This window comes from Linepithema humile, chromosome 5 (genome assembly GCF_040581485.1).
Source record: "Linepithema humile isolate Giens D197 chromosome 5, Lhum_UNIL_v1.0, whole genome shotgun sequence".
NCBI classification, from domain to species: domain Eukaryota; kingdom Metazoa; phylum Arthropoda; class Insecta; order Hymenoptera; family Formicidae; genus Linepithema; species Linepithema humile.
Window position 1 is genome coordinate 26,210,674 of NC_090132.1, and position 27,833 is coordinate 26,238,506.

At 40.7% G+C, this 27,833-nt stretch overlaps 3 protein-coding genes across 9 annotated transcripts in view; 2 read left to right on the plus strand and 1 right to left on the minus strand.

The window, feature by feature from the left end:
- The window catches only part of LOC105671019 (autism susceptibility gene 2 protein), a 28,448-nt gene extending 5,973 nt beyond the window's left edge, over positions 1 to 22,475 (plus strand). Inside the window, exons 2-15 of one of the 6 annotated variants that reach the window (XM_012364845.2) lie at positions 16,105 to 16,290; positions 16,391 to 16,504; positions 16,807 to 16,842; positions 16,946 to 17,033; positions 17,114 to 17,316; positions 17,420 to 17,794; positions 17,887 to 18,125; positions 18,239 to 18,352; positions 18,436 to 18,659; positions 18,746 to 18,966; positions 19,051 to 19,215; positions 19,295 to 19,580; positions 19,712 to 19,853; positions 19,939 to 22,475. In XM_012364845.2, the coding sequence (XP_012220268.1) occupies positions 16,105 to 16,290; positions 16,391 to 16,504; positions 16,807 to 16,842; positions 16,946 to 17,033; positions 17,114 to 17,316; positions 17,420 to 17,794; positions 17,887 to 18,125; positions 18,239 to 18,352; positions 18,436 to 18,659; positions 18,746 to 18,966; positions 19,051 to 19,215; positions 19,295 to 19,580; positions 19,712 to 19,853; positions 19,939 to 20,947 (3,402 nt within the window). In that variant the 3' untranslated portion in view covers positions 20,948 to 22,475. Of the gene's footprint in view, positions 1 to 16,104; positions 16,291 to 16,390; positions 16,505 to 16,806; positions 16,843 to 16,945; positions 17,034 to 17,113; positions 17,317 to 17,419; positions 17,795 to 17,886; positions 18,126 to 18,238; positions 18,353 to 18,435; positions 18,660 to 18,742; positions 18,967 to 19,050; positions 19,216 to 19,294; positions 19,590 to 19,711; positions 19,854 to 19,938 lie in introns of all 6 variants that reach the window. The other 5 variants (XM_067355015.1, XM_067355016.1, XM_067355014.1 and 2 more) reach the window with 5 other exon arrangements.
- Positions 22,476 to 23,106: 631 nt separating this feature from the next.
- LOC105671022 (RNA-binding protein with serine-rich domain 1-B) lies at positions 23,107 to 25,113 on the minus strand. Its single transcript, XM_012364851.2, has 5 exons — positions 24,806 to 25,113; positions 24,591 to 24,719; positions 24,176 to 24,493; positions 23,850 to 24,097; positions 23,107 to 23,765 (listed from the first exon to the last, which is right to left on the minus strand). Coding segments are annotated over exons 1-5 (987 nt in total). The 5' UTR covers positions 24,808 to 25,113; the 3' UTR covers positions 23,107 to 23,475.
- A 40-nt stretch (positions 25,114 to 25,153) lies between these two features.
- Positions 25,154 to 27,771, plus strand: LOC105671021 (DNA primase large subunit-like). 2 transcript variants are annotated; one of them, XM_012364850.2, is made up of 8 exons: positions 25,154 to 25,541; positions 25,689 to 25,829; positions 25,924 to 26,261; positions 26,337 to 26,558; positions 26,624 to 26,773; positions 26,888 to 27,266; positions 27,339 to 27,485; positions 27,565 to 27,771. In XM_012364850.2, the coding sequence occupies exons 2-8, from the start codon at positions 25,757 to 25,759 to the stop codon at positions 27,594 to 27,596; spliced, it is 1,341 nt and encodes a 446-aa protein (XP_012220273.2). In that variant the 5' UTR covers positions 25,154 to 25,541; positions 25,689 to 25,756; the 3' UTR covers positions 27,597 to 27,771. The 2 variants fall into 2 exon arrangements, with proteins under 2 accessions (XP_012220273.2, XP_012220272.2); XM_012364849.2 differs by having other exon boundaries at positions 25,154 to 25,829.
- The last annotated feature ends 62 nt before the right edge of the window (positions 27,772 to 27,833 follow it).

A 27,833-nucleotide genomic window follows, 5' to 3' on the forward strand; every position in this document is an offset into this window, starting at 1 on the left:
TCCGATTCTCTCTCTTTCTCCTTGCTCTAAATTTGCTGGCATCGAGCCGCGTCATTCTGCACCCACTATTTTAATCAACTAATTCTGATTAGCAATTCTCTGTGCCTCTCATATTTTCAGCTATGAAGATCACATATGTCAAATCTCCACTTTATTAATAGTTAATATAAATTAATCAAATCGATCATTTTTGTTGTAAAAATCTTTTTACGTGCAATTAAAAATGAGTAATAATGATTATGCTCATTTTATTTAACGCAATTAAAATTTTTTCTGAAAAAAGTATTATTTTTAAAAACTGAAATATAGATAAAAAATATTTTACGACTCCTCTCAAATTGAATTATCAGCGATTGCCGCAGGAAACAGAAACATATACATGATAAATTTGTACATATTGATCTTGCATTAAGCTAATATCGCCATGGACACCTTTTATTCGTGGATTGATCATGAAAGAGTGGTGGAAAAAAATATGTTAACGTTTTGCGCGTAGTTTTATATACTTCTACGGCTTAACAACGCGTTACAAGACAGTCGAAGTAAAAGTTATTTGATTAATTTCACGTTAAGCACCGCGTCGTGATTTATCGCGAGCGAGTTCAAGATTATTACTCTATATTGAAAAAAATATTGATAAAAACTTGATATCGTTTGATAAAACTATGATATTTTAAATCCACAAATTGACTTAAGCACACCATGCGTAATTACGCGCTTTTATCGTGATTTATCACAGTCGGAAACTTAATGATTATCTTTTATTATCCACTGGGCCATAGGTCGTACACGCGATCTTGTGCGATTTCGTCATTTCTTTCTTTGGAAAGACGATAAAAAGAATATATAATTTCTGTGAAGTCAATTCTTGTTATTACAAATGCGGGAAGATAAAAATGAACTACATATCACAATTCTAGAATGTAGAAAAAATATAGTCAAAAATAGATAAATAAATAAATAAATACAGACTTCAGATTTTATTTTTATATATTTATATTATTGAAGATTTTCTTATTTAAATTTAATAATACTATACTCGCAATTGTTTTTTCAGGATATTATCGCGAAAGATTATAAAATTAAGATTTCTCTTCATATTAAACAATTATATTACTGAAGATTTTCTCTAAAATTAAGTAATTGCATTACAAATTAAATAATTCACGCTGTATTCCTCGTCTATTCTATTTTGCATCATTTGTCAGAATACAAAATAACTTTCTGTAATTTCCCTCAATATCGACCAGATCAAATATAATTTGCTTTGCAAATTGATAACCGCGAAGTCACCGTCGTAAAGCTACCGTCGTACGTTCACTGATTATAGATGCTTATTTTGCGAGTTATTAAAGGCACAAGTCGAAGGTAAATGACGCGCTTTAACCTCGTTCGATTTTGAAGCGTTTCGTAACGCGATGCTCTCATCGATCTTTTTTTCACGTCTTTTTTATTTAATACTGAAGCGCATGAGGGTTTTTATACGTCGATGAAGCGTCCATAGTTTATCTATCAAGATTGCAATTCGTATTTATGATGACGGCATCCATGCAGCCGGCTTGAATCTGCAGGTGGCTCGCCTGTTGCAACCCTTCGTCTTCTTGATCTCACAGTGGGTTACATCTATTCCGTCTTCATATATCACCATATCGATAAAAATGTAACCCGCATTTATAGCGCACGTCTGCTTCTAAAAAGCACAATGGTATCAGTGCGCCAGTTTTTATACAACGCGCGAGATCAAAATACCGCGGAATAAAGTTCGTCAACAGCGCCGCGTAAGTTTCTCTTCTCTCGAAACGCTTTTAAATGGACGTAATATTCTGAAGATATAATTACACCGATTTCATTATTGAAATTTCAAATATTAACGAAGAGGAATGGGTCCCCGATAGAGATTACATTTTCATTATATACGAGTCATATATATCAGTCGAGCTTATTATAAATCGAGCACGGAGACGTCTAAGATCGATCATTTTCCTATGCAAATATAAAAAAAATACTGTAATCATATGATTAACGTGTTATTGCATTAATTCACGCATACACGCTGCCGATCGCCGTAATTGCAAACTCATTCACTATCAATATCCGAGATAGACTCGTGTTTCGCAGTGACGTAGCAATCGCGTAGCAACCGTCGATCGTGCTGGCGTTTATTTTCATTTCGAAGAAAAAAAACGAAGTTTATCTTCGGGCAACCGTTTTACGACGGCGGCCGCAAAATACGTATCACCATAGGTAACCGCTCATTATCATAATCATTACGCTCGGTGTGCTTGTTTATGCAACTGGCTTCGGCGCGCTTCGTGAATTTATTGCCATCGTAGCTTCTTTTACTTCATACTGTCGTCGCACGTCGTATCACGCTCGAAGGACAAAAATGACGATGTCGAAGAAACGCGCAATGTTTCTCAACAGCCTGTCTCTGTTTGTCGATACAATAATCATAGTGCTCGTGTTATTAGTTAACATATTTTTTATTTTGCCTGAATGACATTCGCAGGTTTATTTTTACTCGATCTACAATTAAAAATAATTACAATTAAAAATATTAGAGGTATTAAATGCATTGATATAATAATCATATGTTGAACATAGTTATTGTATTGATAATTATATATAATTATGTATGTAGTAATAATTATTGTATTAATAATTATTTTAATTATTATATTTTTACTTTACTCAAATTTCCCTTTATTTAGTCTTCAAAGATTGATTTACAAAACGGCTCTTTATTTCCATTTTGGCTTGAAAATCATTATTTAAAAAGTCAGTACCTCGATATTTTTGCGAAACAAAAGTTGATTTTAAATTTTACAAGAGACATTGTGCATTTACTTTATATTAATACCGGAACATTTTGTATAAGTGAATTAAGCGCGCCTCTTTTCAATATGTACCTCTTGTAGCAGAATATTTTTAGAACGCCGTACGGTCGTCCTTGTGATGCAGCGTTGAAAAACAACTAGCACCTTTTAATGTCATTGAAGCGCAAAACGCGGCGTTATTGTTATCGCGTATGCGAATGACGGAACAGAGTACGCGAACCGTCTAAACGAGCCTGTCGATCACTCCTGAATAGACATCTCGACGCGAGTCGAGCCACGAAGCTTGCCTTGGATGGCTCAAAAGGCAGAGCGGAAAATCCGCTCTCGGCCGCAGTTTTTATTTTCTTAATTAAAAGTACCGGCGAAAGTTTCTCTCTCGGATGCGGCGCGCTGTAATCTGTTGCTAATTAAATAGAGATGCTCGCAGAGCGGGGGGACAGGACGAGAGCGTATATCCGCAATCCGTAAATTATCGACGCCACTTCTCAGGTTATTAGACCCCGGCGTTATCGTGCACGCCGCAAATAGGAACACTTCGAGGAGTTCATCCCGCCGATGAAACGACAATCCGGTCCCTTCACAGGATAAGAGAGAATTCGATCCTGTTAAAAATGACGTTCTCTCGGCCGTCGGTGTATACGTGGCTGTGTATGTATGTGACCTTGGTTTTCTTATTTGGAAATACGCGCGCGGAGTAAAAACGAATGAGAACTTGGCGCGCCGTCGCGAACAGACAGCCTTATTCGCTCGGAACGGACGAAATTGCTCGTCGCTAAACATTCGACTTTGATTTGCGAAATGTTTCGGGTGAGTGTCGTTCGGATTGCATTTGGCGCGTCCGATGTCAAAGGCGCATTTCGCCCCGTCGTGTCCTTTTGCAATCGCCGTCGGCGCGCGGAGGTGGCGGCGGCGGCGAGAAGAGGAGGGGGAAAAGTCCTTTTGGTATCTCTGATCCCGACGGAATGCAAACTCCCCGACCTCGCTGCCAGGTGCCCGATTCTCACAACGAATGTCTTTTGCCGCCGTTCCTTTCCGTTTATTTGCCCCGTCGCTGCCGCAGACGAGATCGTTTCATTTCCAGAAAAATACCGTACACACGGTTTAAATCGCCGTGAAATATATGCACATGCGTAATTATGCTGTAACAACGCTCAGAGCGTCCTACGAGTTTCACGGACGCGGACGCTGATTTTCAACACACATCTCTCCTTCACTAATTAAATGTCCGCGATTAATAACATGCAATTTAACGCTCAACGTAGTTACAAAACATTTTGCAATACACTTTTTCAGGCACATAATTAAATCACAGCATTCATTAGTTATCCAAACAGATTATAAAACACGAGTCTGCAACATTGCTTTTAATCGCGATGGGAAAAACTTTCAGCTAGGCGTCTTTGTTTTTTGTTTTTTTTTGCTAATAAATTTTAATTATTATGTGCACAAAATACGATCAATATTTTTTTTTGCGCTCGCACATAATACCGCGACTGTGGTTTGCAATAATTTAATAGATTTTTCAGTCACATCAATTTATTTCAACGAAATAAATTTGACAGTAAATCATGGTATTGTATGTATCGCATGTATTGTAGCGTGAGCGCGAAAAAAATAGTGGTCGTCAACGCGAGGTCGGCTAAATTGAATTGAAGTTTTAACGCAGCTTTTTTTTCGGAAACAGAAAGCTCTACATACAAAAATTTTACACTCTACACGTATTTTTTTTTTTTTATCGAGAATCACCACCTTTCACGTTTTGCTGTGATTTTCGCTGCATCCTCTATAATAAAACGTGCCGACAAACTGATCGCGACTTGAAAATGTTAAAGTCACTTCGGTTATTTATAATATCGACGCAGCTAAAAGTGTCTCGCGCACATCCACGCCGCGGAGCATAACGGTGAGTCGCAATAAATGCCGCGCTCTATGAATAGAGTATCGGGAAGAACGGACTTATCGTTGCCTATTAAATTGTGCGAGCTGCACCATATCGAAATGCACTCTCCTCGCGGACGTTGGCTATTTACATCGATCGTAATATCGGGCTTCGTTGATCATCGACCGCGGCTGCAAAAACGGTGTCCTCGTTGAAACGCGCCAAAGACGCCGGATCGATCAATAAATTTCGAACTCGTGAATTCGAGATGAGATCAGTGTCATTCGTTGTACAAGAAATATAGCAATATTATTAAATATCGAGGTTCAAGCATGACTAAGTTATTTCTTTCATAATTTTTATATAATATTGTTATCAAATAAGCAAATTTGAGAATCAGCGAGATGTCTTGATTAACAATTGAATGAGAAATTCCAGTTATTCGTTATCATCGCAAAATGTATGTAATATCAAATTAATCGTATTGTCGGCTATAATGATGTTATTGATATTTCTGTGGATATGTGGATGATAGATGTATTCATAGATACGTCACATAATGCAGAATGTGATTACATTGACATGTAATTATGCTCCCCCTCGACAAGGGATAAGATTTGGAACACAAATAGATCAATATGTATGCATATCAGCGTGTACGTAACTTCGTCAGATTATGATTTGCCAGGGAAAACGGCGATATAAATATCACTTTCCTTATTTCGCAAAACACAGTAATATTTATGAAAGTAATTTACTTAGCGTAAAATCCCAGTTACTTTATTACATTTTTTAAAAATGATAATTTAATGAGGAAAAAAGTATGAAACCACGTCAGAGTGATAATGTGCAAAAAAAGATATGAATTTAAATTGCAAATCAAATAGTCAATATGTATGCATCGATGCAAAATAAATATCGAATCCTCCGCGCGCGTGTGTGCGCGCGCGCGTTGATAAGGCTCGGCGATAAGGCGCTCGACACGCTACAAAGCCTCGGATTACTCGTTTCGGCGAAGATGGCAGGAAAGGTGCTCCGCGACTTTCTCAAGAACGATCGAATGTCTCGAAACTTTCGTATCGCCCGAACAAGTCGCCAGCTCTCGTTGTCGCGATTGCTCGTGCGAGAAGGAGAGCGAGAGACGCTCCGGATTCTCCTTCGGAGTTCGTCGGCCGGTGGAGCGCAATTTCGCGGCGGCCGAAACCGCCGGCGTTCGACAGATTATCATGGGCTCGCTCGCGGTGTCGTTAACCGTGCCGAGAGAGTGAGGTCAGCATCGCCATGCGCCACTCAATAAATCAGAGCTGCCGCTGTGCATCGTACGACCCCACCGGTGGCGGTGGGAAGCGATGAGTACGGTCGAATTCTGCCACGTGATCCGTCAACAGAGATCGTCCGGCTAGCATACGCGCATCCGTCGGATAGGTGCAACGTATCCGTATGAAGCTGAAATTATCCAGAATTTCGAGCGCGCGTTGAAAACGAAGGTATATAAAAGAGAAAACGCAAATTACACACAACATCGGAAATCCGAGTCAGATTTTTCTTTCTATATATATATAAAAAAAAAGTATAAAAATCGAGAACGTAATTGTTTATCTGATTTATTATTGGAGGAGATTATATCGTTGGAAGGCACTTCAAATTTCTTATCTTTTATATGTTTAATTATACACCAGTATCATTGGTGATTTTATCGCTAAAATGCACTTCAAACTCCTTATCTCTTATATGTTTAATTATACGAATTATATCGACATGACTGTGTCATATTGCTACCTTCCACCTGTAATTTTGGTAAACGCTACGATTAACCTAAGTGTACTTTTCAGTATCTCTCTAGCATCGTAGATCGAATTTACTAGCATCGATAGCTATTTTGTACAGAAAAAACGTTTTACGGAAAAACGCGCTTACCAGTATTTTCACTGATGGCTTTTGCCAACATGAATTTTGCAGCAAACGCTGTGTCTCGTAACAAAATATGACTCGGAAAGACGTTTATTGGGCGATCTATTTGTTGCAGTATTTTCGACACAATGCAGCGATTCAATTTTCAACTCGATCCGTCAAATGATCATCATGGATTTGTAATAATTTGAAATATACGTGCAGTTTTGTTGCATCAACAGTTGGAATAACGTCGAAATTATTGCATAGATTGATTTTATTTTTCGCGATATTCAGAATTCGTGGCAGAATCTACTGTTCTTGGTTTTTTTACCTTTCAGTTTTTTTTTTTTTTTCTTTTATTTTGCTCGGCTGCCCCGTGTAAAATATAATTCGAGAGTGCATTGTTACGTTATTCACGGTTCGTTAAAAAATAAACTCAATCACTTGACAGTCCACTTGCCATACGAAATAGTAATAATTGAATGTACGCGTAGCAACCTAATTATCGCATAATTAAGCATACGCTTTGAATTATTTTACGGCGAGCATTTTATAAAAATTAGCGTGTGGTACTCAAAGGCAATATTATAATTGACTATCATCGGCGAATAATTGTATTATTCTGTGAATTACGCGGTACAACGATGAATGCGTAACGAGATAGCATATTTTCATAATAAATCAAAATGTTCCCGATCAGCTCGCCCGTGCTCGCTTCTACATCGTTATCCTTTAAATCCCCAGGATTATTAATAAAAACTGTATTACATGTTACCGCTTTTAATTAATTATACAAAAGCTCTTATTAATGCTGATAAATAAATGAGGTTCGACGGACAGCAAATACACGAGATCCGTTGATAATTACCAGCGATTAATTATCAACGGAATGATATCGAGATACGCGGAGCGAATAAACGCGTTTCATAAATAAACATTTTCATTCATTTAACAAAAATACATCGAGAATTGCCTCGCTCTGGACACACGAGAAATGATACGGTATAGTGTTTTCTCGTGCATACTTTTTTTTTTTTTTTTTAAGTACAGAAAAAAGATTTTAATCGCGCACGGGCGGAGATCGATATGGGGAATCGCATCGGTGTCCGACGACAAAGAAGTTGCCTACACCTGCATGAAAAGTGACCTACTTCTCCTCGTAATTCCCCGAGATACGGGAAGAAAGTTCACGTCTTTTACTTTCGCATCTTCCTTTACGTCGACGCGGTCGTTGCGGTCGCTTTCGCAAAAAAGCAGCTCGTCTAACGAGAAACGGGCTGGGAAGTGTGCTTCCTCGATTTTCATGAGCGTCGGATAAGTCGTACGATAGTTCAAGAGATATACGCGTATTCTTTGATATGTGCCTGTTTATAGGAATTATAGGAGTTTCTTCGGAGAGATAAATCGATACCTTTCGTTCCGTCGGAATATCGCCGAAGCTGTAAAATATACAAAAGAATATTTTAAATATATGTTTTAATTTCTTAAAAAAATTCTGTCCATTCGAATTTTTAAGAAGGAAAAATTAGAAAAAAAAATTAAAAAATGTTTCACATTTTTGATGCCAACATTTTTCACGTTCTTACATCATCTCTCTGTAATTTGAAAGTCGCTATTTCCTCCGCATTTTATGATTTGCAAAAGAATTTTTTATTCTAGCGAATTTTCATAATGCACAGAAAGACTAATAGTCTTATTATTACACGTTTCACAGTTAATAGCTGACACTTGACCTGAAGTAATCAGCAATCATCTAATTTACAATTCTTATCCGATCGGGAGAGATTGCGAGATCAGCGAGTTTTCTCGGGAAAAGCAACGCGCCGAGACGCGATTATTCGCACGCGGAAGCGATTGCGAGCATTATCCGCGATAAACATTGGGAACGTGTCGTGCGAATAGTGGCGTAGCGCATGGATATAATAGCGGGATACTTATTTTTCAAATCGTCGTTCCGCGATTATATGCGTGACGACGAGAGAAATGCTCTCGGGCGCTGCTACGTATAAAAGCACGGTAATGCAGACCCGGTGAAATTATCGGTCCGCCGCTATGAAAATCGGCGAAAGATTTTCGTGCGAAATAACACCCGGGACTTTATTACCGCGTTTACACCGCGCTAAATCTTTTTACTGCCACCGGTTTGTCGGTGCCCGCTATTTTTTTTCCCCCTTTTCTTTTCCTTTGTCCGTTCCTCTTTCTTTTTTTTTTCCACTCGTCTACGTCGGAATAAATGCTTTATTGCCCACCGATGCGACTGGGCCAGTGGCGTAACTGGACCCGGAGTACTTCAATTTTTAACGGATTGGAAAACGTAAAGCACAAAAAACCGTGTCTTACTTTGAGACGGTCAAGATGCCGAATTAAACCACGTCAAAAAAGTATTGAACGACTTGAGAAAATAAGAGAAGCTTCACTTTACGCTATTATTATTAAATATTACATCTTCCAATTATTTGAATTACTGTGAGGTTTAAAATGCAACTCAATATTTCCGAAAAACCTACTGTCGTTTATTTTTTCCTGCGCAAATTTTTAAATTTGCAAAGACGAGAAAGCAAGCTGTTAAAACTAGTGTTGCAATAATTTCATCAATATGTATGCGACAGATATGCAATATATGGAGGTAATTAACTTGTCACTGCTTAAACGGAGGCGTAGATAAATTTATCAGTTGACTAACGATGTAAATTTTTTTTTTTTTTCTTTTTTTTTTGAGGAACCGGCCATTAAAATTAAACTCCGACGTAACGAGGAGTTAAAGCTCGTCGCGCCGCTCGTAATCGCATTCCTCCGTTTCTCTGTTTACATCGCTTTAAGCGTGAAAACGCATCGGTGCGCGATAAGAATTTTTTCCCGTCCGCGGCGGAGAGAGAGCAAGTCGTATCACCGCAACATATCCCCCGGCGGCGCGTATCTTGACAATATTTTTAAACACGCTGCCGTGCCCCGCCGGTTAAGCCAAACAACCCGGTCGTCTTCCGTTTATTATCCCGCGTAGGCGAGTGTACGTTCTCACTCGCGCTGGATAAATGTCTCGTGTAACATCGTCCCCCTATGTCGGACGACTTTGCGAACGACTGTATAATACATACCTGCGTGTAAGGTATCAGCAAATTCGCGTTCCGCCTATCGGAAGCACTAATAGATGATAAATTTTATGTTGTCCAGCGCCTTCGCTTTAATATAATGCGCAGAGTTTGACGGCGCACTTCAGCGTGGAATCTTATTGGGATTATATTTTAATTATTGATATATAGTTGGTGTTAAACATGTTGAAAGATAAAAAAAGAGATGAGGTTGATTAAATGTTTATTTTATTAAAGAAATTGACTTTGCTGCGTGAAGTACATGCTCGAGTTTCACGCTCGCTGTTGACCGATACCAGACGCGACAGATAAGATAGTAATAAATAAGCCGCGTGGCAGCTCGGTTAATCGTAACCTAGTGCACTTTTTTTCATATTTCGAGGTGAAGGTTCTTTTTATTTCGTCGATGATTTCGCACATTGTAATCAGCGCGATTCCGAGCGCGCGCGCGCGCGCGCGCGCTCGATGACGTGCATCCTAATGAACGAATTACTGTCCTCTTGCGTGCATCCGCGAACGAACGCGCGGAAACACGGCGTGACGACTGCCGTAAAATACCGCCAAGTGCAAACAATGCTCATCGATGATACGTGTTTACTTTCGTATAATTTTTGGACGACCGCCAAAGCGTCGTTTGCCGCCGTCAATTTTGCCACTGGCAAACGGCCGAAATCTTCGTCAAACCATATGTCCGCCGGTCGGGAAAAGCCGGGCGTGTGTTGTCTGAAATCTTGTACGGTGAACGAGCACACGAGTTGCGGCGAAGAGAAGAACGGTTGTTGTCAAATTTAACGCTCGTTATAAGCTGCGCGTATCGAGTGATTTATCTTGCTCCCGCCGTTCTTCCGGAAAATCTTTCTCGTCGAGGCGTGCAGTCTATGTTCGTTCCGAGTCGGTTTCGCGAGTAAACCGAGTAATTCAGCGGCCTCCGCGCGCATTGGAATTACGACGAGAACGTGAGCGAGAGCGTTAATTATTTGAACGGCTTTTCGCGTAAATGTTGTAGATTTTAACTTGATTTGGAAATAAGGACAGCTCCCGCGACGATTAGAGATCCATCCGAGAGTTTTATTTATTTTTAATATCAACGACAGGTGTATTTATTTTTAATATCAACGACAGGTGTATTTATTTTTAATATCAACGACAGGTGTATTTATTTTTAATATTAACGACTGATTTCGTCGTTTTCTTGAATCAGCACTCGTAAGACAATACAGTTTACTTACAGTACACATTTATACGCCAGCAAAGTTTGTTTCGTCAAAACAGTGCTGACCGTTGAAATTTAAGTTATCACTTCTACAACATTGTAGAAGGAAGCAGTTTTATTTGACACGTCGATGCAAATTTTTATGCGAAGAACATTTTTCATCATAATTCTTCTAGGATCGCCGCAATATTTAATTTTCTTAACCGGAAAAAATACAATACTTAGCGCGTTTCATCCGAGCTCACTCCGCAGACGCGAAACAAAAATGCCGTGTGCATGGATAATAAGAATTAAAGTTGGATATATCCTTTCGTATTCGTATATATATATTATCGAATCGGAGCGTATGCTTTAATCCGTGTCAGAGCGTGCATTTGGAGTTCACATTCTATTTATAGCTCTTGCTTTAACGCGATTATTAACGGTAATGATTCCATTAACGCTTAATTGGAAAGGTAGCCAGGTAAGATCGTAAAAAAGCCAATTGCCGAAAAAAAAAGCCTTTGCACAAGCCTTTATGTGAGCCTTAAATTTTCAAAGTTCACGCTCATACCTGTGTCGCGTCGCAATCAAAACGAACACGTTGAGTTTGATTTAAACATGAGCGTGAACATTACATTAATTTAAACTCGCGCTGTGTTTTCGCGGCATATAATTTATGCGCGTAATTATTTCATACATAAACATCATCACTCCGGACGAAAGTTTCTGCAATAAAACTCGACACTGTTAACGCCCCACTTAATATACACAGCAGCGGATGAATGACCTTATAATTTCACGTTACAAAGATATCTGCATAATCTGCTTCTGCATTATATTCCGAAAATAATGTTTAAACATCAGGGAATCGATTTTGTATGAGTTTTACAGCGTTCGATGGCACGAAAACGGTTACATCGTGATGAAACGCGTAGCGATATCGAGAGATGCTCAAGTGCGTTCGCGAAAAGCGTCATTTCCGTGCGCCGGCTCGCAAATCCGCAGCGGATCGGGATTAACGATACGATCGATCCTTATCTTCCCTCGCACTCGAGAGGATTGCCGTTGCGCGTCGCGCAGGACACCCGTGTATCGCAACATCATCGGTCTCTCGGCCCTGCGAGTACATTAACAGCGCTTCGCGAGTAAACGCACCGGCGATCTGTGCTGTTATATCTGTGTACACGGGCAAAGAGCGTATTAATGTTCGCGGCGGGCATATGCCGACTACGCGGAGCGGCGGGCGGTTGATTAGAGCCCCGGTTGTTCATGTCAACACACGAAACGGGCGGAAACGTGGTAACGCCGTGCATCCGTGTGCGCGCGCGCGTTCGAACGGACGACTTTAGTAGTCGACCGACCTGGTGGAATGCCCGTGCGTCAGAGAACGACCTTCCCTCCGCGCGGCTTGCACCGTGTCGAAGAACTTAGCCTGCCATAATGTGGCTTGTGCTGTGGTGAAACGCTTCTATTTCGCGCGCCACCGTGATTCCTCGCGATGCGGGCAGTTCCTACGCATTAGTTGATTTTCGAAAATGTATATATTTTTCTCTTTAATATTCTTTGCAACGTTTTAATCCGTTTTGCATTTCGTAATTGATTAAAATTTGGATCATTTAAAATTTCGCAAATAACTTTGCTGAATGTTTTATATTTTCGGCGCAGAATTATTGTCAATTGCATTTTGTTAATTTTGTTAATTTTATTTACGCTTTACGGAGGCCGCTACAAATTTCCATAGAAATACGCGCGAAAGAAATACATTTTTATCGATTTTTATTTATCTACCTGACTTTTTATGTATGTTTACGGATTTGTGAGCAACAATGTGCGTTTTAGCGTCACATCTAGATCTAGGCTCGTTACACTATTTGTACGCAAATTGTGCAGCCGCTTGAAACGCAGAGACGCGGCGGGCGGACATAAATTATATACATAATAAAATGCAACGTTGCGTATCGCGCAGTATGAAGAAATAATTCGTTACGCCGAAGTCTCTGCGTGATACATAAGAACGCGTTATCGCATCGCATTACTTCGAATAACGTAAGCCGTGACTTGCAAAAAGAACGCAGTGCCAGCCGACAAAGTTTTAAGGTAATATATTTTTTTGCGAGCACTCTCGTGATTATACTCTGTTGGTTTTTTTTTCACATACGCAAGTGATTAAATGTAATTAAGTTTTTATGTCGTTTTCATAATGAGATAGTCTTTAATAATAACAATCGAAATAGCGATATCAACTCGATATAATAGTATCAACAAGCCGTGTCGCAATTCGCAGCTCGAACTTCTTTGCACGCTTATATAATTATTACTTCAGCGGTTTTTCTTCTCAGGCTTAAATATATTCATCCGCGCGTTCGGGGTTTCACAAGCAAACATTGATAAAAAGACAGTTTAGGATGCATAATCATACGTCTATACGTCTATACGCTATAGTGTAGTATACTACTCGATTATGTGGCCATAATGAATTATCATGCGCATATTTCTTGCGAAAGGAACATTATGACATATCTCCGGCAAAAGCCATGGGTTGCGGAATTAAACCCATACATTCTTGCATGCTACGTGACCGTGTAAACAGGAGAAAGGTTTTAATCATAGTGGTCATGCACGATGATAGTGCGCGCGTTCTTGTACAACGCGATATTAACGCCAATCAAAGTACATTTATTTGATTTTTTATGGGCCCCCAGGGTTTTATTGTGCGGCGTGTGAGTCACATGACTTTTTACTTATTTGTCAGAAATAATCGTTGTAATATTTACTAGCAATAACTGTCGAGTGGTTCCGTGGCTTCGAGTGGCGCGTATCTAAAAGCGCTTTAAAATCTGAAAGAATTAAAAATTAAGAATTTAAAATCAACTTTTTGCAATTCGTGCTGTATACGTCATTCATGATCGCGCAGTAAAAAAGACGCCGCAGGGACACGTGTGATTTATGAAGGAATTATTATGTTTATCGAAAAACGTATGTCCGTATTCCGTCGGATCGTTCGCTTTGAAAATAGGTCGAAGATTCTCGCGGAGGATAATCGATATTTGCGATCTTCTGTTCGAACTATTTCTGAAGTGATGGCTCATTTAATAGAGACTTCTGTTAATCTCAATCTGACAAAACACCGTGTCGCTCGGGCACAATGTGCGACTATCTCTAAGAATAATGCGCGTCAGCTGATTCAGTTTGAGTGTATGAATGAACGTGCGGCTTTGCCAACTGTGTGATAGCTCTCATCAATCATGCCTTGGCACATCTTCGCTCGGGATTAAAAAAAAGAAAAGAAAAAAAATAATAATAGACATCGCGTTTACCGTGCAAACGAACTCTCGCGAAACCGATCGTGACCGGGGAACTTCCTTGCGGCGCGCGCGAATTCGATTTATGCGCGCTTCTCGCGGACGCTTTCTTCCTTCCATGATCGGACGGACGGAGGTTTTATTCAATTAATTCGTGTCACCGCGAAACACGCGATCCGACCGCGACGGGAACACGTCCTAGGGGGTTTCAACTCGCAGTTGGCACACGTGCGCAGGTGGAGTGTGGTTTTTGCCAGGCAGTGGTGGTGGTGACGGTGGTGGTGGTAGCAGCAACGGCGGTGGTGGTTTTTTACGCCAACCGCGAGGTCTCTGGTGGCTTTTTTCCTTCTTTTCTTTGGTACCCACCCGTGGCATGGAAGGGACCGACGGCGGCGGCGGCGGCGGCGGCGGACGACAGGGAGGGAGAACGGCGGTTGAGGGGGAAAACGAGAAAAAGAGCGTGCTCTATAGCCTGCGTGTCGGAGAAGGAAAGCGCGCGCTGCCGTCGCGGAAAAAAAGGAAAGAAATAGAGACGGAGAGAAGAGCAAGAGAGAGAAAGAGAAGGGAGAGGGGAGAGAGCGAGAGAGAAAGAGCAATCGGATCGCGGTTCGTTCCTTCCAGCTGGCCTGGCACGACGAAGGAGGCCTTGTCGCGCGGCTGCTCGTTCGGTCAATGTCTTCTCTTTCTTTCTCGCTCTCTCCCTCTTCGCCGATCCTCTTCTCTCTCTTTCTCTCATCCGTGTCCCCCTCCTATCGTCTCCTCGCGCTCTTTCTCCCTCTTTCTCTCGCTCCCTCTCGTTTCCCCGCTCTCTTTCATCGCTCAACCCCACCAGCAGCACTCCCGTGCTGCATCGCGCACACGAGACACGGGTGCCTGCGAAATCCCTCTGTCATCTTGCGAACGCCCGTCCGCGGCCAGGATTATCCCGCGTCGTGCGCGATCGCGAGAAAGCAGTTTTCGTCGCGCCCGCGTTTCGTCGTCGACGGGGTGAGTCCGCATGGCGATAACCGACACCGCGGAACACCGGTGACGTGAATATCGCGGCCGGAGAAAAGAGTGGCAAAGCGCAGTGCGTTCGGAAATGTGCACTGGTATCGCGGTTTGAAGGCGCGTTTCGACGGTGAGAAGGAGGCGTTCTCTCTCTCGCCCGACTACGTTTCTCGGAGCTTTTTCCGCCGGCGGTCGCGCGCAACAGCGTGAAAGTTCCGTGATCGCTCGCCGCGCGCAACTCTCGGCTAATACGTCGTCGATGACGTTCACGACGTCGTCGTTGTCCACCTCGTCGTCGCAGTAGCCGAGATATTTTCGCGGCGGTATCTCTCCTCCCTTGCGGCCTCTGCGACTCTCGCGGTGTTTACAACATACGTGCAGAGTGCGTTCCACGGTGCGTGCGCGATAGTGCGAAACCCTCGAGCGTGCCATTGGCGAGCGTGGCCCCTCGGCGATGTCGGTATCGTCACCGTGCCGCACTAGAGCAGTATCGCGCGGGCGCGAAGAATGAAACTCGACACCGCGGACTCGTGAACGACGTACTGGCGGCTTCAAGAATTCGATAGCGGCGACGCTTCGCACTTGTCGCGAACTGAGGTGAACATCTCGTGTATTCATAGACTGATTTGAATGCGATTTCGTGATGTCTGATCAACGTTTTTTTCAAACTTGATATTTTAAACCCGACGGCGATTTTTGCATAATTTAATATTTTCTATTTCTATATAAGTGACGAGAATAACAGTGCAATATTTAACAGGATTTTTTAATAATGTAAAATTTAAATTTGGTGAATACAAATATAATTGTGCCCATTTCCACAAACGTCATGCTTATACAATTTTATCATTTTCCACAATAATAAACATAATGTACAACAGCAATGTATTCTTATCTTGTATGTTTTTTCTGCTTTCAGAGTGCAATAAAGTTAGCCGGTAAAAATAATGTCAAGAAACTGCACACATTGCTATCGATAGTGGAAGAGAAGCCAAAGGTGGACACAGGACAGAATAACAGGCACAACGAGCACCACATCAAAAACAATTTCAAGCACAACCATTATACACATAATTCCATACTGACACCCTCGACGTTAAACCAGGTAATTGAGTGATTTTAAGTCAAATCGCATGAAGAATTAATCTTGCTGTTGTACTGTGAGAAATAGTAAGTGATAATGGTTCGTAAAATTCCTTTTGCAGGGCCTAGATGCAGGTACAAGCGACGACAGCGGCAGAGCGTCTGAACAATTGCACGGCCCTGGTATACCTAGGGATTGCCAGGACGCAGACAGTTCCAGGGACCATCTCAGCGATGTGAGCCCATATCAATAATAGCCCTAATCAATACAGTGTTGTAGAATTGTACAGTTACTTGAAATTATTGTGTGATCAAAATGTCGTTCCATAATTCTAAATTTGGACCAATGTTCTGCTTTAAAGTTCAGTTTATTTGAAGTTTACGTCCATGTAATGCTTTTCACATTTTAGTTGCTCAATTTCTAGCTTGAGATTTGTAAACTTTGTTTTTATGTCACACAAATTTTCTCGCTGCTAAATGTTGAAACGATGGAAACATACGAAATGACAGTATTTACAAATCTGTTTTTATAATACAGGCTAGCAGTCATTGCAGTTCGGGTAAAGGTTATATCGTAAGTGTCACATACATTTAATCAATGTAGAGAATGTTAAATTATATTTTTACGTTAAAATAAATGTAGCAAAAAATTGATGATTTATATTTCTTTGTTCCAGTGTGATAGTGAAGGAGAAGACGATAAGGGCTCGGATGCCGAATCGATACTCTTTGAATCTTCTACCCCACCACCTCTTGCACGTAAATGTGAGTGAACGCTTGGAAAAATATGAAATTTCTACAAGTATTTTTATCAAATTTTCACGTACGATACGTTTTCATTTCAGACGAATTGCCGTCTTCTTCGCCACACGTTTTGCCACCCGCAAACGGAGCAGGCGGATCTCCACCGGACACGGGTGGGCAAATTTCTAATCCAGCAACGGATGCTCCGGCACCTATACCACCTCCTGTGCCTGCATCTGCACCAGTTCCAACAGCGCCGAGTCCTCCCAGCCCCACGTTGCCCCCACACATATCCCAGCCTCCTGTAAGTGGTCTTTACGTAGTAAAAAACTCACTCTTCTTCTTTTGTACGCGCCACATGTACGCGCACAGAAGGATAAACGTTGACATAATGTATTGCATTTCAGATGACTAGTCCTTTGGCAGCGAATCCACGTGCAATAGCTCCGCAACAGCGGCCAGCTTCCCCCGCTCTGCCACCACCCTCCCTGTCCCAGCAGCCGCACACTACGATACCTGCATTGCATCCACCTAATGTGCCCCTCGTCTCGTCGAGTCATACAACTAGTCCAGCGGTAGCCAGTTTAGGTGTCACGCCGGCAGCACCATCGAACGGAGCGGCCACCACGAGCTATCCGCCGCCCATTCCCATTGCCGCGTATCCGCAGACGCAGCCGTCGTATCCACCGCTCTACACTCCGTACACCGCTTTAAATCACAGCCCGTACCTCCCTCCCGCGGTACCATCCCCTTCTCACTCCGCCTCGTCGCGCGCGGACGTGGTAAGTTTTGCGCGTCGTGTTGTATCATTGATTTATTTCGCTGATAAATATTGATCTTAAAGCTTAATAAACGAGGGCAATTTGTATTTCAGAGAGGGAGCAGAGCTTCCCCCTGTACCAATATAAGTAAACAGACCATAGGAAATAACCTCGCGAGTCACAATAATACTCCACTGAGCGCTGCCACCACAACATGTGTATCTACTATAACTAATACAGTTACCACGGCAAACTCTATCGCCCATAGAGACATGGTGGCCTGCAGTCTATCCGGACGAAACAATAACTCCCCACGTGGACACAGTCCCAGCCGGGAAAGAGATAGTTACAGGTAGGACATTTTCTTCTCGTCGCAGCGCTGTAGACGCGTTTGTGTCGGCGCTAAACGCTTTCCGAGCACGATTTACGAGAAATCTTTAATCGCGATTGTAATGTTTGTTACAGCAGCAACGTGAGTAGTCTAAGTCGGGGCAGCATAACGCCTGTTAGTGTGCCAAACACCTCGTCTCCAGCCAATTCTAGTCTACCCGCATACACCAAGCCACAAGGTTGGATTAGGTAAGAGTGAGCGGATTTAAAAACTGCTTAAAGTGTATTTAAATGAAAATGAAAATAACGTTTCTTTTTGTTTCTAAAAATAGCAGCAACACAGCTTCTCAATTATCGCCGGCGACAGCTACGTCTGTTCCGAGGCCAACTCCACCACCGGTGCCGCCACTCGGCATGCATACATTTCCACCTCCGATGTTTGCAGCTCCTTTACCGCCACCTGTGTCTAGCTCGAGCCCGCATACTTCACTGCCTTCGCTTCCTCCACCGACGACTAATCCCAATCCGTTCTCCGCGGAGTCTCTTTTCCAAACAAGTAAGTTTATAATCCGATTGCTTTTCGATGCGCTATTGATAGTCGCATGAGTAACGGGCAGATAATAACGCGCTGACCAAAAGAAGGGGTGACACATGTTACAGGTCAAGCAGATCTTTTGAGAAGAGAACTCGATAGCAGGTTCTTAGCGTCTCAGGACAGAAGTGTTGGGGTGGGAAATTTGGGTCCACCGGCGTATCTCCGAACGGAAATGCACCATCATCAGCATCAGCACACGCATGTACATCAACATACGACGCCGTTGTTACCGTCGGCTGCAGCGACAACGCTTTTTCCACCTCCAATTGTAAGAATCATTCTATCTAATAATTGGCAAAAGAATATAAATTCGTGTACAAGAATGATATTAAATGAAGTTATCCTTCAATAGTTCAAGGATATCCCGAAATTGGGGGGAGTCGAGTCGCCATTTTTTCGTGGAAACTTAAACCTTTCTGGTTATTCTGGTTTTAACACTGGCCTTCTTCATCCCGGAATCGGCCCGCCTTCGACGCCCTTTGTGCCACCTAATCATTTAACTACATTTGCGCCAAAGGTACGTTTGCGGAGAAAGTTTGAAACTTTGTGTTCTATAATTCACGCGTATTTAACTAATTGATTTTTTTTTATCGCAGAAAAGTGGAAAATGGAATGCGATGCATGTACGTATCGCGTGGGAAATATACAATCATCAGCAAAAGCAACAGGCTATTGATGCAAAGGCTGCAGGAAATGTCGTTAATACCAAAACTGAGTTATTAAGACCACCGGGGCATCTTTATGCGGGAGGGCCGGGCGGTGGTCTTGGACTCGGCGCACCATCAATGGCACCTCCATTTCCCACTAACATGCCACCCACCCATCCTGCACCACCTCCACCTCATCCTGTCGGTTTTCTGTCTACACCGGCCTCACATTTAGGTAATAGAGGTAACAAAGATTCATATTTATTCACATATGCACGTTCATGTTTTTAATACATCAAAGTGCATTATAATCATAGATGTGTATCGAGAATGCGTGTCGACTAAAACCATCCATTTACATTACAGGAACAGGAATGTCTCCTTTCGGAAGATACCCGTCGACATTTGGCGCGCCGAATCACAATTTCCCGGGTCTTTCAACTTTCCCGCCAAGAGAAATGGGAGGACCTCTGGGTGGACTCGGTTCAGTGCACGATCCATGGCGAGGGTGTGTTGACGTGAAATATTAATCAATTGCGATTTTTTCCATTGCAATTTTTTTTTTCTTCTATTGCATACGTGTACAATTTCAGATTGCAACGCGCTACCACCGGATTTCCACCGACCACTGTTTCGTGGGGTTTGAAGCCGGAACCACCCGCGATAGACAGACGCGCCGAGTTGGAGGAACGGGAGCGCGAACGCGAACGCGAAAGGGAACAACGCGAACGGGAGCGTGAACGTGTCGAACGGGAGCGCGAGCGTATCAGACGCGAGAGGGAAAGGGAGAGGGAGAGAGAAGAGCAGCGCGAGAGAGAAAGACGGGAACGCGAGAAGGAGGAGAAGCGAAAACAGCAGGAGGCAGCGGAGCGGGAGCGAGAGAGGCGGGACAAGGAACGCCGTGAGATGGAGAGACGCGAGATGGAGCGCGAGCGGCTGCTTCATCAGAACCGACAGCACGTGGTCGTCTCCCGCGATCGTTCGCCCCTGAGAAACGGCGCGGCGCCTCTCGACACCGGAGAAATACGCGTGAAGGAAGAGCCGCGCAGCAAAGACGACGAAGTCGTGATGCTCCCACGACCGCCGGTACCCGCGCCCGGAGCGACAGGGCCCGCGCAAGGACCTGGACCAAATCCACTGCCCGACCCGAGGTATCACCATCCGCATCCGCATGCCTATCTCACGAGGCATCCGCACAGTATGCAAGCCTCGCATTCCATGCCGCGCAGCATGCTTCCGAGTCTGAGCGCACATCAGATGCAACACTTTCCACCGCCATCCGGGCCCACCGGCCAGCCGGGGGCCCCTTGGCCGGGCGATCCCTTCCGCGATTACCGGTACGATCCGTTGCAACAGTTACGGTACAATCCGTTGATGGCGGCGTTCAGAGCGGAGGAGGAGGAGAGGGCGAAGCTGTACGCCAGTTATCCTCCGCCGCCGGTGAACGCTCTGAGGAGTAAAGATCCTAGTCCGGGTCCGCTCAGCAATTTGCATATGCATCATAGGGCGGGGCCCGGTCCGGGAGTGCCAGCGCGCCCCCTCGAAAACGCCCTCATGCACGCGGACATTCACAAGAAGGAGGATGGACCACAGTCCCGATGATACATCGTCCCGGCATCCTCGAGCGAACGCACCAACGGACCGACACTCTGAGCCCCCAACGCCTCCCGCAACGCTCGGAACCCGGTGCTGATATTTTGCTAACAGAGAAGAAGCGTTATTTAAAAAGAAAACAAAGTGTATATAGATATTATATATATATAATATTTATAGTTATCGAGGAAAGGAGTGCGGAAGGAAGAAGGCGTAGGACTTCTACGGACAGAATGTAACAAAGATGCCTTGCTAATAATGCCGGTGTTCCACCGATAAACACGGCAGTTGCTAATGATGATATTTCACAAAAGGAACTTCTGAGGCATCGCTGATGTGTCACAAATAATATAACGTTGACGTTATGTGATTTTCTGCAGTTTCGGTGATCTGACTGTCTATAGTATGGTAACGAGCTAATTACTACGACAACTATGCGTACATACTTTAAAAAGTATCGTGTGTAATATTAATAGTTATAGTTATGCGAGGCGATGGCTACGTAAAAAGGAAAAAAAAAACAAATCCAAGTTAGGGGAAAAAAAAGTTAAGCGGATCTCTATTATTATTCAAAAATTATTTAATTATTTATTTATTGTGACGTATAAACGAACTTGAATCTCTATTACTGGCGTACGAATGCGGACGTAATATTTGCCCTAATTTAATCGATGTAATATAAAAACGATCGAATGTAAATTTTACTTAGATTTTAATTTGTATATTAGAGGCGATAGAAAAAGAAAGGAGAGGGCATATATGAAAACGAAAAGTGTTCTTTGGCTTTCGGCAGCACATGCTTTCTTTTATTTGCATGCTGGCTACAGCAGCACTACGGTGCTTTCCTGTGATATAAAAAAAGACAAATGTTTCATGAATAGTAAATTATTAATTTCCTATCGTAAATTATGTGACCAGAGTTGACAGGTGCAAATAAAAAAGAAATCAAACTACCTTCGACAAAATCATGGCGATTAGATGTTCTTGTTTGAAAACACACAGACTTACGCTTGATGTAACAGCAGTTTGTCCGTGCCAAAGTGCTTCAATCAAAGAATATTGAACATTGAATATTACAGACATATTTAAAATCTATTTCTTTTGTATATTACAAAAAGTTATAGCGATTTTATCTATCTCTTTTTTAATCATACTTATTGATTCTCAGCCATATGCGTCGTTGTGTTAGAGAGCCAATATAATGAGATCTCTTAAGAGTTCTGTGCCATGGATCAGGTTACATTGAGTAATCCTGGTGCCTCAAAAGAAGAGAATGGACTTTTTTTGAATAATCAGGTTTTCAGACTCCGTTTCGTTTATACTGTAAAATCACCATAAAACTGTATATTATACAATTAATAACTATACACGCAGTTTAAAAATTGTAGATATTTTTCATCGATGCAAAGTTATACAATGTGATGCAATGATTTTGTTCATGTAGATATCGCGAAGTATAAAAGAGGATTTTGTGTGAATAGGTTTTTTCTAAAATTGATTCTTTGTAAAAGGATCTAATAATCATAGTTTCTATCAATCTTGTTGTTTTCAGTATCTTTACCAACCCTATGAGACTTATTAAAACAGAAAGATGGAAAAAAAAATATTCTGAAGCAAAAATCTGTTATAATTAATACAGCCTAATGTATATTTCTCTCAAATTTTTGGTAAAAAAAATCTTGGGTTTTCTATTTCTTGTATAGCATTACTAAGAAAATATCTGTGTGTAATTTTTTTTAAATGTACGTCATCTGTTCTTATCTTGTATAAAAAAAATTATTTCATATAATCAACTAAATCTCATAATTAATTTCTGGCATGCGAGATATATTTAAAAGATGTATATATATATAGCTGATTAGAATTAACTGAATATATGTATTAATGTCAATTTTTGAAAAAGAAAAATATATTAAATCTGTTTCGAAAGTTTTCTTTATTTTATAGTAGTAATATCAATGATGTAGATATAATAATTTAAAACTTAAGTTGTAACATTTAAAAATAGACAGCATAAATTTAAAAAAAATTACTTTCTTAGTAATGCTATATGAAATGTTGTTCTTGGTGAGATGCTACATAAAAATAACAATTAAAAACTCTGAAAGAAATTTGAAAGAAATGATATTTATTAGGTTGCAATTTTAATAGAACAAATTTTTGTAGTATTGTTTTAGAATATTTGTCCTTTATTAAAATTTAAGATACTAATTAACTGTGAAATGCAATTATTACATGTTGCGATATTAATATATTTCAAAAATGGTGATTTCTGACTCGACAAGGTATGAAAATACTGCGATATTTAGTCTATGATGGTTATAAATCGACAAACGCATCTTATCAGCATTAGAAGTTATTTTTATCAATTCAATATTTCGTATATACAATGTTTAAGTCATGTTATACTAAAGAAGTAATGATTAGATTTGATTAATACAGATAAGATGTTTCATGGTAGTCCATCACCAATTCATATCGTCATAGGCATTTATAAATATCACAATATTTCGTATGTACAAGGTAAATAGAAAATTTTATCGAGAACTGCTTGTGCTCGATCTTGTGTAACGACGGTGCCGGTGCCGCGGATTACCCGGTGGACTCCGCGATCGAGTTCTTATTCTGCGTCGCGGCGGTCGTGGACTTCTGCGGCGATTCATGGGCGGTGAACGCCTGCGATATCTCGGCGGCGTGTTTCTGCCACCGCCTCCCCACCGTGGTGGCACACGTCTTCCCATGCCGGGCGACATGCGTCGCATCGGCAATGGTCGAGGTTTCGGCAATAATACTGGTGCAGCAGTGATTTCTTGCCCGTCAATTTGTCCTGCGAATCAGATCGATGCGGAATGCACATTAACATGACATTTAAGTAAACAGAGTGATGTCCGATATGAATTGCGGCTCTTACCTCCATCCATATGTTTCATGGCATTCTCAGCTTCATCTGCAGTTTCAAATTCGACATATGCAAATCCTCTTCCCTGATTCGGATGGAGCTTGTCCATCGCAAAGTCAACCATCTTTATCTGTCCGTACGCCGAAAATATTTCCGATATGTGCTCTTTAGTGACATTACGTGTTAGATGGCCAATATGTATTTTTGTTGGCCTAAGAAGTGGTGAGCGTTCTTTACGCTTTCTACGTGGAGACGTAGACCTACAAAATCAGTAAAAAAAAGTTAGTTAGAAATTTGCTAATTAATTTAAAAAATAGTGATTTTTACAATGAACATACCTGGATCTCCCTTTAGGTTTAGGTTTTTCAGGAACAGAATTGCTGCCCTTCTTCTTTTCCTTCTCACGATCTCTGTCTCTGTCGCGATCTCTGTCTCTTTCTCGTTCTTTATCTCTCTCTTTTTCCTTGTTATCATGTCTTCGAGAGGCGTCAACACTTTTGCTACGACTACGTAGCGCAAATACTTTCTTCCTTCCTCTGTCTCTAGAACTACCTGAAGAGCTTGCTGAACTACTGGATGAGCTACTGGAAGATGAACTGGATCTAGAGCTGCTTCCGCTGCTACTACTCGAAGATCCAGAACTGCTGTCTGATGAGCTATCAAACAAAACAAAATTTAAGTGGATAATTTAACAGGATAATTAAGTGATGCATATAAACTTTTATTATATTTCCAAATTTTTATTAAACCAACCTGCTGCCACTGCTGGAAGAAGACGCCGCCCGTTTCTTCCGTTCGCGCTCCCTGCCTCTTTCCTTCTTATTCTCCTTATCCGTAGCCTCGGAGTCACTCTTACCCGTACTGTCTTTCCGGCTGCGAGCCCTAAACACAAACGGCATGTATAGATGAAGGTTAAAGTCAAATTGTACTTGAAACAACTATCGATTACGCGTAATTGAATTACTTACATGATTAGCTGTGGTAACCGAGCTTCCCAACTCGAATGCTAGTCAGCACTCGAAAGAGAAGCGGGTCCCGAAAAAATTAGTGTACTAACGTCCGTTCTTCGTGGATACGCCAATAATGGCGGACTGCCGGGATATGAAACCGACGATAGTTTCAGTGGCGTTCCGTCGCAAGTAACGCGTTCGATGCGTACGAAATAACGTCGAACGATCGGACGAGAGATTGACAGCACAATGCTATCAATAACTATCAAATTATGATTGTAATATATATATCAAGCAAAGTACGTAAATGACGTAAATACAGTTACCGCTACTCACTGCTTGATCGTTACAATGGTCACAATGTAGTCGTACGCCATCTCGACTACAGCGTGCTAAATTATCAAAGCTTTTCAAGCCAATCAGCGTTCAACGTTACCGGAAATGTGCTAAAATTGTTTTAGAGTATATCCAGACAAATTTGCATAGCGCATAAGCATATACATATATATATATGTGTATATATATATATATATATATATATGAATGGATTGGTCCATAAAAAGATGCATAAGGAAATAAAGACATCACGTGTCTAAAAATAATCAACTGTTGTAGTAGTTTGGTTCATGATGTTCTTTAACGCTGAAATTGAGCATCGAGTGCACTGGTCGAATGTAAGCGTGAAAAGGCACCTTTATCACTGAAGGCGCAACTCGTTGCGCGACTCTGATGCAGATTGTCATCTAGTATACATGTAATACTTGTTGAAAATTTAAATGACATTTGAAATATCTTCCGCAGATAATAAAAAGATTGAAAAAGATTAATTGTTTTCATTTAATTTGTTGCTTTCTTTTGCGTTTGTTATTCTATTAAGTTTTGTAAAATATGACATCCACAGCGAGGTTTCAAGTTTCTATTGAACAATCACCGAAAAATTTTGGCGATATATATTCACATGATTTGCAAATGTATCAAAATTTTCCATTTGGAGAGATAACGTTAGATGCACTGAAGGAAATAAGTGAAACCAGGCTCAAAGGTTAATTCAACTTGTTTTATCAACTTGTTATGTTCATGATATGTAAATATCATGCTCGATGTTATCATGATTAATAATAATTACTTTTTTATAGTTCTTACTCTGGTAGAACGTATACATTTACAAAAAATGATACTATCTGTGTCACAACGCAAAGCTGCATTGATAAAAGAATTGCAGCAGAAAGAATTACATGAATTTGCAAATCTGATCAATAGTTCAGGATGTAAATCACATACAGATCTGAATATTCATGTTAGAAGGAGAGATCACATATCTCACTTTGTATTAAAGTCTACAGTTGCCTTCAATGTATTAAAAAAACGCTGGTTTTTCAAACAAGAAATGAGATTGTTTAAATGGAGATTTACTTCATTAGATAATGAGGGCATCAAACAGTTTATGCGTATTAATAATTTCGATTTTGAACCAGTTGGTTATTGCTTGTTGTGATATTAATTATGTAATGTATTTTTTCAAAACTGGTTAACATTTTGTTATTTTCAGATCAGTCAAAGTGAAAAGGAGAATATTAAAGAATATCTACAGACATCTTCAAACAAGGATATCGATGACATGCAATTTTACAGAATACCCTTTTCTCATGTACCTAGTTTAATTAAAAAACGTAAAGTCTTTATTATGAATGGTGAAGCATTTGTACCTGAAGAAGAAATGGTATTTCTGTTTATACCATACTTTAGAAATATACTGATTTCAAGCTTTGAGGTAAGTACAAAATTGACCATTATAAATTTGTTGAATGGATATAACTGTGTCTCTTTTCTCTTTAGAATGCACGTGAGGCTAGAGCTAATATATACAATGATGAAAGATTTACGAATATCTTTGCAAGTTTAGAAAACAGTATTCATATTGAGAATACTATATTAGTACAAAAACAAGAAGTACAACAATATGTTTCACTTAATCAATTGGATAAGGTAAATATATACATATCATTTAATCAAATATAATTTTATTATTAACAATGATATATCTTGCAAAAATTAAGTATTAACTTGTTTTTCGTTGATTGGCGATTTTTCTTGCTGTAGCTTTCAGAGACCTCTTATCCTCTTTGTATGAGAGTGCTTCACAAAGCACTAAGGAAGAATCATCATCTCACTCATGGTGGTAGAGTACAGTACGGTTTATTTTTGAAGGGCATAGGAATTTCTTTGCCCGACGCAATGGCGTTTTGGAAAAATGAGTTCACACAAGTAATGGATGAAGCTACATTTAACAAAGAGCATAGCTATCAAATAAGATTTGCCTTTGGATGGGAAGGCAGTCGGCGAGATTATCAGCCTTTTACGTGTCTAAAAATTATGGAGTCAATTGTAGGACCTAGAGATTATCATGGATGTCCTTTTAAGCACATGCCTCTTGGTATACTCGAAGATGAACTTACCGATTGCGGTTTCAATGCGTTGGGTAAATATCAACATATTAATTTACTTAATCACAGAATGAATTTTATCTATTAACCAACTTTTGACAAATCAGAGAGATCAGCAATAACAAACTTATCGAGAGACGGCCAATATTCTGCAGCGTGTAACAAGTACTATGAAATTAAACATAATTGTTTTAACGACACCGTGTTTAAACATCCAAATGTATATTTTAATGAGAGTGTAAATCGCTATCATGGTAAGATTCATCTTATTATATATCAAATGCAATATGTATTTATTTATTTAATTTAAAATTGAATGTTTTAAAATTGAAGATCTGGATCTGGAAACAGAAAATGCATATTAATTATTATACAAGAATATATCTTGAAAAACTGGAACCATTGAGATTGTTGCAAGTAATATGATGTTTCATACATCAGCAGAGTGAGTGATAGCGATTTTTATACAGATTTCTGATTGTAATAAATAGTAATTTACTTACAAATAAAAAATTTGGAATAAAATGTTTCTTAAAATAAGCAAGCGATTGATTAATTAGCCAATTAGAGTTTGTTAATTATTAGCGATTGTGAGTTTTTAG